The sequence below is a fragment of the Pongo pygmaeus genome, chromosome X (assembly GCF_028885625.2).
Source record: "Pongo pygmaeus isolate AG05252 chromosome X, NHGRI_mPonPyg2-v2.0_pri, whole genome shotgun sequence".
In the NCBI taxonomy this organism is placed as follows: Eukaryota; Metazoa; Chordata; class Mammalia; order Primates; family Hominidae; genus Pongo; species Pongo pygmaeus.
The window spans coordinates 101,103,049-101,117,840 of record NC_072396.2 but is presented as its reverse complement, the minus strand read 5'-3'; the positions used below and the strand labels follow the sequence as shown (position 1 = coordinate 101,117,840).

General features: G+C 33.9%; 1 protein-coding gene across 5 annotated transcripts in view; it reads right to left on the bottom strand.

The window, feature by feature from the left end:
- The window catches only part of DIAPH2 (diaphanous related formin 2), a 908,418-nt gene that overhangs the window by 430,718 nt on the left and 462,908 nt on the right, over window positions 1–14,792 (bottom strand). For all 5 annotated transcript variants that reach the window (XM_054470847.2, XM_054470849.2, XM_054470850.2 and 2 more), the window contains one exon: window positions 13,581–13,710. In XM_054470847.2, coding sequence (XP_054326822.1) covers window positions 13,581–13,710 — 130 coding nt within the window. The remainder of the gene's footprint in view (window positions 1–13,580; window positions 13,711–14,792) is intronic.

The window sequence follows — 14,792 nt, the reverse complement described above, 5'->3', positions numbered from 1 at the left end:
AGCTGCAAAAATGGTGTCTGTTTTCCTCAGTGCATTTTTCATAAGGATGCCAATATTCTCAGACTTCTGACTACAAGTTATTGTAGCAAAGATTCACAAGGTAAATAATAAAAATAATAATATACATTCAAAAACACACAAATTTCAAGGTGATAAATCTTTGCATACTTCCAGGTCCTCTAAATCCTGGAACACTGTATAATATTCCACATTTTTTTTTTTCTTTTTTGAGACAGAGTCTTGCTCTGTCGCCCAGACTGGAGTGCAGTGGTGCAATCTCGGCTCAATGCAACCTCTGCCTCCCGGGTTCAAGTGATTCTCCTGCCTCAGCCTCCTGAGTAGCTGGGATTACAGGTGGGTGCCACCACACCCGGCTAATTTTTGTATTTTTCATAGAGACGGGGTTTTACCATGTTGGTCAGGCTGGTCTTGAACTCCTGACCTCGTGATCCACCCGCCTCACCCTCCCAAAGTGCTGGGATTACAGGCGTGAGCCACCGCACCCGGCCTATTTCATATGTTAATCTCCAAATAGTTATGTATGAGATTTTGTGACAATCAATAATTTATATAGAGAAGCAAATAATTAATACATAAACATCTCACCTATATCACCTGTACTACTGCTGAGGATACAATATAGTTTGATTTTTTTAACCTTTACCAAATTGATAGCTGAAACTTATATTTTATTGTTTCATGTGCACTTCTTCCATTACTGGTGAGGCTAAATACTTTTGGAATGTTTTTCCTACGAAAATGTTCTATCCATGTGCCATTTTCCCATTTAAGAGTTAAGAATCATTTCTACTGAATTTCTGAGTAAGCTGAGATATCAACAATTCATTTTCCTCCGAAGAATATCTATTCAGTGTGTTTTCTAATGGTAAAAGATACATGAATAAGTGCACAGATTAATTTAAAGCATACACTTACTTCCAGAGAATAGATAACTGAAGAAAACTGACACATTTAAACCAAGGGATACAAATGAACAATTTAGCAGCTGCAGTTCCTTATACGAATAGCGTTAAATAAAGATGTGGTTAGTTGAGGACCACACCCCTCAGAAAGGGTGTGCAACAGAGATGATTATTCTTTCTCCTCATCACAGTGTATGTTACTATTCTCTGTGGACACATAGAAGGAAAAACCAATTGAGTAAAACCCTAAATTCTAAAGAGAGCACTTTCATATGTTTAAGAGTTTACTGAAGTTTTAGAACAAAGCAGTATTTATATGATGTGATTAGATATTTCCAATTATAATAATTAACCTTCCCATTAAAATATGGACATTACCAAGGTTTATACTGCTTTATGAGTTTATATTAAATTTATAACTAAAATTTTCATGTTTTATATCCTTTTGAATTATGTTTTTGATATTATTGTCCATGTTATAGTGGAAAGAACAAGAGATACGGAAGTAGAAAAAATATTCGCTCTTATTAATTGTGTGATCTTGTGCACTTAACTTCATTTTTCTGAGCCTCAGTCTCCTTTTCTATAAAACCATGCTTAATATAATGCCTGGCACTTAGCCCTTTATAAATGGTAGTGGTTACTATAATCACTATTAGGTATCAGCAAATGCGTAATTAAGAAACAGTACCGAGCATAAACATTAGCTTCAGGTTTTCTGCTACAAATTCAAGCAGAATGTGCTCCTTTAAAATGCACATAAAAGAAATTTTTTTTGAAGACCTGGCTTCCTACTTGTTTAGCATTTTTATTAGTTATTATAATAATCTTTTATATTCATACCTTTTTTATTTGCCTCTAAACTTTTACTATCAATTACTTAGACTATTCAGTTAATACTATATGCTTTATCTTTTCTTCCATGTTTATACATGCTAAGGAAAAAGATATCCTAACAAAATAGGATATTGGAAATTTTATGATCAACCTTTAAATGGGGGACAATGATTCTTCCATGACAGCTTAGAGATGTCATTTAAAATAACATGAGCCTTCATGATTATGTTTTTAGTCTTATTTTTAAAAGTGTCCAAAATGGAAAAGAGTAAAAGAATATGTAGAAAAACTAAAATTAATAAAATCATACATTATTTCAGAAAGCTTTATATTTTAACTTGTGAATTCTAACCTTCATTTTTTTGTTTGTTTGTTTTTGTTTTTTTGAGACAGAGTTTCGTTCTTGTTGCCCAGGCTGGAGTGTAGTGGTGCAATCTCGGCTCATTGCAACCTCCACCTCCCGGGTTCAAGTGATTCTCCTGCCTCAGCCTCCCAAGTAACTGGGATTACAGGCACCTGCCACCTCGCCCAGCTAATTTTTTTGTATTTTTAGTAGAGACAAGGTTTCACCATGTTGGCCAGGCTCGTCTTGAACTCCTGACCTCAGGGAATCCACCCGCCTCGGCCTCCCAAAGTGCTGGGATTACAGGCGTGAGCCACAGTGCCTGGTCTGACCTTCATTTTTTAAACTGGACTGAATAAACAAAATCTAATCAAAATCAACTGGAATTAATATCCTCATACTAGCTTGAATAATAATTATTTATATGTAACATCTTTTTCATATGGCATTTTCATATTGAATATCTAATTTTACTTGCATAACCACCTTGAGGGATAAGTAGCCTAGATATTACCATTGCTATTTTTCAAATTAAGAAAATTTTTGTACAAATGAGGAAATAGGCACTGAGAGGTTATATGGCCAAACTATGTCCAAACAAGTAGCTGGTGACAAAGTTGGAACTCAAATGTGTGTGTCCTGATTCTCATCCCTGGACATATTATTTCTAGTGAACACGTCTTTCAGATATGACTATACCAGAATCTTTTGCCACAGAGCTACTAGTTTCCAGTAGAAGTCAGGGTTTTCTCCTCACTACTTCAATGAATCTTAAACTTAAAATGCCAGTGCTGTTGTTTGAATGTGTCCCCCAAAGTTCATGAGTTGGAAAATTAATCCCTACCGTGGAGGTGTTGAGAAATAGGGTCTTTAAGAGGTGATTATGTCATGAGGGCTCTGCCCTCAAAAATGGATTAATATGGTTATCACAGGAGTGGGTTTGTTATCACAGGATTAGGTTTGTTATAAAAGCGAGTTGTACTCTCTCTTGTTTCTCTCTCATCCATGCTCATTGACCCTTCTACCCCTCCACCCTTCTGCCATGGGATGACAGAGCAAGAAGGCACTTGCTAGGTACTAGCACCTTGATATTGGACTTCCCAGCCTCCAGAACTGTAAGAAATAAATTTCTTTTCTTTAGAAATTACCTAATCTGTGGTATTTTATTATGGCAATGCAAAACTGGCTACGACTGCCACCTCCCCTCTGATCGTTTTACATGAAAATACTGTTAAGGAGTTTGAGTCATATAACCTCGGCACAAGGAAATGTTATATTTGCTAAATTTGTCTCATCAACTTGTAGAATCCAAATTCCAGCAAAAGATGCCAGTTAATTTCAAGAAATCACAACAGCAATGGGACTGCCCATGACTTGGTTGTGTTCAAGTTACACTCAAAACGTGTAAAAAGTGGAAAATGTGTGGTGTTGCTCAGGTAGCTCTGATACTGTTTGGTAACCTCCCCAATCCCTAAGCCCTACATCTCTTAAGCAGGCTCATCCTTATTGATGAATATATCAGAGGGATTGGCGGTGATGAAAACTACAATAATGGTAACCAAGTTGATTCCTGGATTCCACCTATTTCCATAGTGGTACAAGGGAGTCTCCCTTCAGGGCATGATCCAGCTTTTCTTATGATTCTGCTGTGGCAGCAGAAAGCTAGTTCTTTCTTCATTTGTTTTTCTTCCCTTACTCTCACAACTCCCCCCTTGACAATAGTACTCAGTATCAGTACTTTAACCTCTTGTATCAAGTATGTCCCTGTGTTTTACTTCAGGAGTCAATCAAATTAGAACATTTGATATATGAATATTCACTTTTTAACTAACAAGCTTAAATCCACAATGAGCTAAAGCTGACTAATATTCCCATATATTCTTTTTACTGACATTGAAGCAAAGATAAAATAATAAAAATGACAGCAGCGACAGGTTATTGGTGAATATTTTAGGTCAGTATGTGCCAAGGATTCAATGACATATAAGATAGCGTAATATCGACAAGTATGATATAGATTACCATGATCGTCACGTGGTACATAATGTGGTTGGTGGCTCTTTTTCTTTCTTCTTTTTTTAAAATAAAGTACACCTATCCACTCTTAGACTAAAAAAAAAGGTGTTTGGATAAAATCTTTAGGAGACATACAACTTCCTAACAATAATTATTTAGAATAACATCAGATTAACTCTGACAGCAGCTGCCTATTTACACTTATACAATGCATGTGATCACTGTAACTAAGCATGGGTAAAAGCAAGAGGACCTTCTGAATTAAAATGTAGTACCATCCTTACTATTCATATTACACATATTAAAAATCTGAATGACTGGCTTTTAAAAACCGCTTGGTTGAAGTAAAACATATATTAAGAAAAGTGCATATAAGTGGCCAGCTGAATCAATCTGCAGAAACTAAACACACCCATGTCACTAGCGTCAAGATTAAGAAACAGAACACGACCAACACTCCAGAAGCCCTTACGTATTCCATTCCAATCATGAACCTACCTTAACTATTATAATGACTTCTAAAATCACAGACTACTTTTGCCCTAAACAATCACTTTTAAAGAATATGTTTTTGAAGACGTGATTTTCTACTTGTTTAATGTGTAAGAAGTTGAAATTAAGTATCTGCAAATATATTTTAGTCACTCCAAGCACCCAGAAAATTTCACTGTAGGGTTGAATGAAGAAAGGAACAAGGATTAGGTTAATGTTTAATAAGCACTCACTGAGCTGAGTTTACTATGCCGACACTGTGTTATAGATTTGTCTGTAACACTGTGACACAGATTTTGTCCTGAAAAAGCAGACTAATGATATCATACATAACTGAGAAAGCATCATGCCAGTATGCAGCCACAAATACAGAAACCTTTATACTGTAGTGCAAGAGAGTACAGGATCAGCTAAAAGGTTCAAAGTATTATGGAGGAAACTGAGACGCCATTGAAAGGTACAATAGTTGGGGAAGCTTTCTATAGAGTGGTGGAATTTAAAGTGGGCCTTTAAAAAGATACATGAGGCTCAAAAGGACAGAGACAAGGAGGAGGCTTTTCAGATTGGAAAAGGCACAGAAGCCTGGGCTCTGAGACAAGGAGGGTAAGACAGATGAGCTATTATACAGTTCCCTAGCAAAAATAGATTTTGAGATGCAAAAGCTAAGGGAACTCTGACAAAAACCTATATATGTCTATAAAATCATTGATTTGTGTTGAAAGAATTCACTCAAATCCAAATGGCCATGATCTCTGCTTCTTTTCACTGCTACCTGAAGATATTAATGTTTTTACTCACTAGTTTCCTCTAGAAATGAAAATGAATTATGAAATGTTTATATGTTATGCATTGAAAACATTGTTTGGTAATGACTAGATTACTGAACAAGAAGAAGAAAACATGACTTTCTTTCCTAAGTCCTCTTGACATTTCACATTAAAAATACATTTTCCTGAGCTTATTTATCTTCCTCAACTGACGAATAAGCTCTAGAGATCTGCTGTACAACATTGTAACTACAGTCAATAATAATGTATTATACACTTAAAAATTTAAGAGGGTAGATCTCATGTTAAGTGTTCTTACCAAAAATAAAAATAATAATAAAAAAAATTTCTGTGACTGTTTCAGACCTCTTATTTTTTCTCTTATTTTAAAGACAGTCATTTGTTTAGAAAAATTAGGAGTGACTTGGTGAGAGTGAGGAAGAAAGAAGTCTTACAAACTGGAAAATTTATGTAGATAAATATGTACTTGATTCCCTAACATTTAACAATGTTCCCCTAAATTTTATAACATATTTATGGTGTTGCTATTGATAGAGTACAATTCGTTCAGCAAAAATTGTTTAAGTTACTTGAAATCCTATATGTGAAAAAAATCCAAAGAAAGCTGAACAAACAAGTTAACATTTTAATTAAAATAATGTAGTAATATGTATACTCAGTTTTACTCAGGCTGCTAAGATTTAAGTAAGGTCAATTCTACTAACATTTTGTCACACTGGTATATTATCATTCCATGCTTCTAAAAAGTTAGATTATAACTCAAAGTTTAAATCTGTTAGGAAACCTTACTTTAATACTTTCTTGCATCTTAGGTCCTATAAGTCACTATAAGTAAAAGTTAAACGCTCTAAAAACAGGATTTTGTTCCACAGATTTTTGTTTAATAGATTATTAAAAAACTCAAAGATTTTTCAATGAAACTAATAGTAGACATATGAAATTTTTTTTCCAGGTATTAAACATAGATGTTTCAGCAGTTAGTTACATTTTACATTGAGACAGTCACTCCCATTAGGTCCTATGACTTGGTCCTTACTGTTCACCATAAACTTTTGTGGTTTGGTGGCGTCCATAAGTTTAGGTCCTTTCCATTATTAACAAATTGTTTCCAATTTCACCATTTCCCTTGAAGAAGCAAAGTGTGGACTAGGAAATATTGTTAAATACCGGTGTCCTCCTTATTCTAATTTACCTTGTTTCTCCTCTCGAATTTACAGTGAACAGTAATTTTCAGACTGTTACTATTTGTCAACTTCCCACAACGTCTTATTTTGAAATATGACTGCTGTACTAAAATGATATGCAATTAACTCAATTTAATAAGCATTTATTGAGCACTTCTATCTCCCTTCCAAGAACTGACCAGGCAGGACCCTGTTTAGCTTCCAATATCAGGTGCATTCAGGTTGGTATGGCCATAGATTGAACCCCTCCGACTGAGGTGCTATGATAGCACCGAGATTGTAAGGACAAAAAGAATACAGTCTTTGTCACTAAGAAACTCAATAGGAGGTACAGATAGAAGCAAATAATTAAATAAAAAGTGCAAATGTGGTATGTGCTCTATTACCAATAACGCTAAACGGCTGCTGTGACACAGAGAAAGGAGTGGTTAATTCTATCAAAATGGAGCTAGAGAGATTATGGACAACTACAGAGAAAGTAGCATTTATACTTCCAGTAAGTTTTTTATTTGGTCAGCATCTACTTTCTATATGTTTTCCAGTATGTTAGCATGAGTCTTTGTTGCATATTTTCGACCACAAAGGAGGTAAAAATGTGGATGAAATATACGTAATAACTCTAAACAAGGTCTCCAAATGTACATGGACTCTACTGCCCAGCTATGTGAATGTGGACAAGTCCTTTACCATTCTGCATCTCAGTTTCTTCAACTGTAAAATAAGTTTGGATGAAATGTCATCTTGGGTCCCTTTTAGCAGGGACTAGATAATCTCTAAAGCTTCAACCAGCTGTGGAGTTTCTGGAATCGTTTTGTCTTTTATGTTTCTTCCCCTCAAACTTTTTAACTTTGCTATTATTTTACTTTTTTCTTTTATATAAAAAAGAAATACTACTATGGAATGAATCCATAGATTTTCCCCTATAACACTGCCTTTAATCAGAACTTTCATTGTTATTAATCCCGTGAAAAAGTCAGAGTGGATAAACAGCTAATTGGTAACTAACATGACATGGAAACATGGCAGATATCAAAAGGTATAGTTGATTGTTAAAATTATAATAATTTATTTAATTCATAAAAAAGTTAGCACTGTTCAGAGGAAACTTAACTAGCTTTTACCTTGTAGGATGGCACCAACTTAACAGAAGTGAAACCCAATTTGGATTTATGCAAACCTCAGGATAAATAATACCTTCAAATACATTAATATAATTTCCCCCTTTTGAATAGAATAGCTTTAATTAAACTTTACTAACCATGTGGTTTAATACCTGGAGTCAACCTATAAAACAGGAGTGGTTTTAAATCAAACAGTAAAAAATCCTTAAAGCTGAAAATTAAAGTGATAGCCACAGGGGGAAAAAAAGACATCAAATATGTCTAGTAAATCAGCAATGTTTTATACAATATATATCTATTAGATATAAGTTTACATATGTACATATACATACATATATATAAACTTTAAAATTAATCATTGGGGAAAAAATAATTGTAGTTCACCAAAAAAAAAAAAAATTCAATGTTTTAAAGGCATCAAAGTCTCTGTAACAACCATTTTCTTTCTCTAAAGACTAATTGATATGCCAATCTTGAATGAAATGACCCACAGATTTATAATTTAACCAAGAATAAAATGATAAGAGCAATGTTATTTTATTAACTTTACTGGTAATAAAGTTACATTATACAATTTGCTTCTGAACTTCATACGGCCTATGACAATGTTTAAAAGGAAGTGATATACTCTCTTCCCTCACCTTGCGTACTTTCCTCCCTTTTCCCTGCAATAATCACTAACTAACTGAATAACAAACTAAATAAATAAATAAGTAAACTTAACCCAAAACAAAACTGCTCTCTAATTCTTCAGGCAATGCTTCATAAACTTTTCCCACCGAAGTACCCCTAATGGAAGAGAAGACTGAAAATACTCCTGTAGGGATTTGCTACAAGTGGGAAATTTCTTTGACGTCATCCGTTTTATTTTAAAAATTAATGTGGATTTTGAATTCTACTCCATAATACATATCTGTTTTAATGTAAAAATGATGTTTTTTTCCCCACTATCTTTGAGCTATAGAGGTCTAGAAAAATATGCCAAGTTTATACCATAGTTTTGTATCTTCCAAGAGCACACAATTTTAGCAGCTTAGTTTTACAAGGAATAAACGTAATTATGATATAATTTTTTCCATGGAACCCACATACTTCTTTCTTTTTGTTTGCCTTTCACTTCAAGGTGATTTTTTTTCCCCTTTGCCAGTAATGTTGATGCCTGTAATTTTAGTACTGAACTAAAATAAATTTGGTATTTGCTATACCACACAGAAAAGATCTTACTCTATCAAAGTAGGTATGTGTGTTCTAATAACACAAAAATATGGAAAAAGATATTGGTAGTAATCAAGTTGTTCTTTCAATATTAGCTATATAATTCATTAACTGAATTAGTTTTTTCTTCTCTATATCACTCCAGTTTAAAAAAAACAAAGACACTCTTTTGTTTTTGTTTTTGAAGAGAAGGGGATCATTTTACAAGGAGATAGTCCATCATCAAATAAAATGAATTATATAGTGTTGACCTATTTTTGTTTTTTGCTATGTTATACACAGTCCTGAATGTGATAAAATGTGATTCAAACAGGGCTGAAATGCACGTTAAGTAAACAAGACAAGTTAGACTCAAATACCAAGGAAAAGTATTTAAATATAAATAAGAGGTAATTGGCTGGACCTTTTACAATGCTTTATTTCTTCCTGCAGACTAATACAAAAGTATTTTCTCCTAAGGCTTTAGTAAAAAAAAAAAAGACAACGAAGAAAAAGGAAATAGATTCTGAACAGAGATTTGGCAAATGACAGTCAGTTGTCTTACAGTACAGGGCAGGTGAAATTTCCAGGCAGGGGATGCAGCATGAAATCGTACACAGAGACAGGATTATTATAAAGGAATAAAAATGGCTCAGGAGACTATATGTCTGGGTATACTGAAATGAGAACTAGGAGGAAATGAAAGAGGGATGCAAGCAGGCAGAATGTGCTTAAGATCTTTTTGAGTTGAGAATTCTCAGTCTGAATTTCACAGGGAAAGAAAAATAACTAGTCAAAATAATTTGAGAATAGGGATTGCTATGGCCCAAACAGTGATATAGGAAGAGGATTTTTGGCAACAGTCTTTTGAATACACTGGCAGGAAGAATGCACAAAATCAGGAATAATCAAAATAGAGCAGAGAGATTTTGCTCTTGAAATGGATTGGAAAAAGGAAGTTGGTGATATTACAAAAAATAAAAATGAAAAATAAAATAAAGAAAAAAATATATAAAAGGATTTACTGAAAGCCCAGGAATAGGAAACAAACAAATAGAATTGAATATAATACATACTTACTGAGACTGGAGGAACTATAAGATATTTTATGATTGTTCCCTTCTAATAAGACAAAAGAAAGAACTATAATATCCTTAGTGGTATATCAATACTACTACTACTACTACTACTACTACTACTACTACTACAGTAGTAGTAGTCCAGCAACAGCTGCATACTTACTATGTGTCAAGCATATACTATAAACTATACCATTTTACTGGATGCAATGCCTATGTTAACGAATTTAATCTCATTGTTATTATTCTCATTTTACAGATGAGTAAACAAAATCTTAGAAGTTTAAATTATTAGCTCAAGTTATAGAACTAGTAGGTAATAGAGCTAGGATTAGAAAGTTATAGTGTCAGGCCTGGCGTGGTGGCTCACGCCTGCAATCCCAGCACTTTGGGAGGCCGAGGCGGGTGGATCACAAGGTCAGGAGTTTGAGAACAGCCTGGCCAACATGGTGAAACCCCGTCTCTACTAAAAAAGTACAAAAATTAGCTGGGCATGGTGGCGTGTGCCTGTAATCCCAGCTACTTGGGAGGCTGAGGTAGGAGAATTGCTTGAGCCCGGGAGGCGGAGGTTGCAGTGAGCCGAGATTGTGCCACCGCACTCCAGCCTGGGCGAAAAAGCAAGACTTCGTTTCAAAAGAAAAAAAAAAAACAAAAAGAAAGAAAGAAATTTATAGTGTCTAACTCAAAAGGCTGGGCTCTACAATCTACTTTTGTCAGTAGCAGTAGTGGCTAAAGTGTACAATATTATTGAATGTCTCACTACATAACTATATGAAATATATATATACACTACACATATATAAATATATATATTTTTAAGTTTTTTATTGATACATAATATTTGTACATACTTATGGGGTACATGTGATATAGTGCTACATGCATAGAATGTGTAATAACTAAATTGGGGTGTTTAGGGTATCCACCACCTTGAACATTTATCATTTCTTTGTGCTGGGAATATTTCAAATCTTCTCTTCTAGCTATTTTGAAAGATACAATATATCATTCCTACCCACAGTCAATCTATTCTGCTATCAAAGATTAGGACGTATTATTTCTTTCTTTAATTGTTTTTAAGAGACAGGGTCTTGCTCTGTCGCCCAGACTAGAGTGCAGTGGTGTGATCATAGCTCACTGTAGCCTCCTGGGCTCAAGGAATGCTCTTGCCTCAGCCTCTGCAAATAGCATGAAACTGGCTAATTTTTAAAATTTTTTGATGGGGGTGGTCTCACTATGCTGCCCAGGCTGGTCTCAAACTCCTGGCCTCAAGAGTTCCTCCCACCTCAGCCTCCCAACTAGCTGAACTTACAGGTGTGAGCCATTGCACCAGGCCAGAACTTATTCCTTCCACCTAACTGTATGTTCATACACATTAACCAACCACTCTTCAACCCCCTACCCTTCACCTTTCCCAGCCTGTGGTAAGCATCAATCTACTCTCTATCTCTATGAGACCAACCTTCTTAGCTCCTGCATATGAGTAAAAACATGCAATATCTGTCTATCTGTGCCTGGCTTATTTCACTTAATTACCTCCAGTTCCATCCATGTTACTTCAAATGAGAGGATTTATTTCTTTTTTACAGATGAATAGTATTCCATTGTGTATATACACCACATTTTCTTTATCCGTTAATCCATTGATAGACATCTAGGCTGATTTCATATCTTACCCATTGTGAACAGTGTTGCAATAAACATGGGGTACAGGTATCCCTTTGATATGCTGATTTCTTTTTCTTTGGATAAATACCTAGTAGTGGAACTGCTGGATCACATGTAAATACCTATGGTTATATATAACATATATATAACTGTTGATTGAGGTATATATAAATACCTGTTGATTGATATAAGTGTGTGGTATATATTTATTTATGTATAGTAAATATATTATATATAAATATATATATTTTCATGTGTGGCATTGTATACATACAGATATATTATCGATACACTTCTTTCCAAAATGTTGTAAAAATTGATTATACATGTTGAACAAAGAAAACTTAGAAAAAAAATTCTGGTAGAAGGCAATCAAAAAGTATTAATAGCAACAAAATGAGCTAATTTAATAACTGGTCTTTTTTGTGCTATATATATATATATTTCAAATTGCATTACAAATGTTTAAAATGTTACTATTTCACATTAGCCATATGTTAGTAAATATGCTTCTAGTCAGAAAGCTGTATTTTTAAATCCAAAGATAAATTCTTTAGAAGAGCTATTACCAGAAAGTTGCCATTACAGTTGTAATTTGTGTAATTTTCCAGCATATTACACAATTTTTGGAAAACAATGAAAGAAAATAAATAATACAATATAATCATAGTTTGTCTTCTTGTGTTAGTTTGCTCCTTGGACCACAAAATGATACAAACTAGGTAAAATTAAAGAAATATGTTGAGGATTTGATTGACAATACCCGACCGGCTGAGATGACCACTGCACAATGTTATTCAAAGAATATTCTGGGTTTTATAGATTCACTATTTTTAACTTAAAAGGAAAGTAACAGGTTTATATGGCTTGTAAGAAACTTGAGAAACATACATGAAGTCCTTACCAAAAGTCGTCAGAGTTACAGAATGAAATTACTTCAGTGCAATTTCAAGTATAAGATTTATGGTGTACTTCTCTTATCTAAGAGGGAAAACGCACTTCTTCATGCACATAATCTCACCTTCAGCAAATGTTTCCTTGATCTTCTTTTCTTTCACTTTTCAACCTCTTGCAAAAGTAGATAATACTTACTGACAAAGCTAATTACCCTGAATTAAAATCTCAGAGACATTTTTGTTTCCAGCATCCTGTTCCTCACAGGAGCCATGGCTTGTCTATTCTATCCCTCCAATGGCGCTGTACTGCTTACCACATCAAGACTAGACTCCTTAGCCTGACACTGAAGTCTCAGAGATACCTAGCTTACTGCTCCAGCCTTAGAGTCAACCATTCCCTTCATTTGTCCTAAAACATTCTGCCACTTTGCCTTGCTCATGTTGTTTTCTCTCTGGAAAGCAAACCTCTTTTCCATGTCTGTAAAACCCTAATCTCATATTTCACCTTTGACCTCTTCCATGAAGCCTTCTCTTATCTACCCATTCAAGAGTACTTTCCTCCTCATCTCGACTACAGGACATTATCTTTTCCTGCAGCATTTCTCACATGCATCCTTATTTTATAACACATTTGTGCGTATGTATATATACAGACATTTTTCTCATTTACTATATTTTAACCACACTCAACCAAAAACTCTCACAATCATTGTCATATAACCAAGAGCCCTATAGTATGGTTCCTTTGCAAACAATATCCACTTAAATGTTTATCAAATGAAAGTACAAACATATTATCTGATCAGAGAAATGAAAGCTTTAATAACGTAGCAGTGGTAAAAAAATGATGTAAGAAAAAATAGGTTATTAAAATGTAGTATGCTGTCAAATATAAGCTAATGGAAACTACTTTCCTGCTTTTCTTTTATCAGTAAACAAATAAAAAATACTTTTATGAAAAATGTTTACAGATTCTTTAATCGTTCCATCTAAACCACATAGGCAAGAAATAATCTCAAAACAGTTATAAATCAATTACCTTTGCTTGCACTTTCTACGTGTTCCAGTTCTTCAGGAAATTTTAGGATATCTCGATATTTTTCCTCACAAATGTCAGCAATAAAATGCAAAAGGGTTGTTTTTTGATCCGCTGATTTAGTATCTCTGATCTGGAAGAAAACAACAACACATTTTTTAGTAATTTTTTAGTAAATACATACTTTTTTAAACAAGTGAAATGAATGAATTCATTATAACCCATTTAAAATTTTTTTAAAACTTTGGGGTAGGTTCTTAATGTGGTCTAGCAGCGGTGCTCTAGATTTTAAAAGGACCTCCATATTTTAAAAGCAAGTAAGACGACCAATAAAAGTGCCAAATTAAACCTTAATCTGTATTTTCAAAAATGTCTAAATTATTGTGGCAAAATAAACTATTCTTTTCATGAGAGAAGAACATTCATTTAAGTACTGATAATAGCCCAAGTTACTGTGTGCTTATTTTATCATCATTCTGTTCTTTGCTTTATTACAAAAATATGTTCTTAAAAGTTAGATTCATTTGTGAGATTATATTTATTTCTAGCCATTGTTGATGTAAATTAATGTAAAGGAGCAAGCACATTTTATCCTCCTCTACTTGCATGGGCCATCAGAAAATAATTCTCAAGGTTGTGCTTATCCTGAGTTATTAAAAAAAATCTCACCATACAATCCTGATAATATGAAAAGTTTTATTTGCTTACATGTTGTATTTCCTTTTCAGACACACAACAAAAGAGATGCCACAGTTAGAATGGTAAAAATCTTTAAAGCACAGGACACACAAAAAAAGAAAATCTAGTGCTTTAATATAATTCTCATGCTAGACTAAGCTGCAAATAAAATCAAGGATTTACTTAGAAACAAAGCATAAATACAGCATAAAGTATCAAGTTTTCTCATTCTATTGGATGTTGTAATTCTATAATCCTTAGACGATGGGTTTGTCCACTGATGTTCATACTGATTTGGAGTTTTTAGCTTCAAGGATTACTCTGCTTAGAATAAATGAGTATTTTTCACAAACAGGTTTATGAAAAGGCTGTACAGGATATTTAGGTAATTACAGAGTAAATTAATCCTTATTGTTTTAGTGACCAAGAAAGAAAAACACAGCATTTAATAAATCAGGCCCACACTGGATCTGTTTTGTTCTACAGGTTTTTAACAACCATTTACATCTCAATGATGTAAACAACTTAGAAGAAATA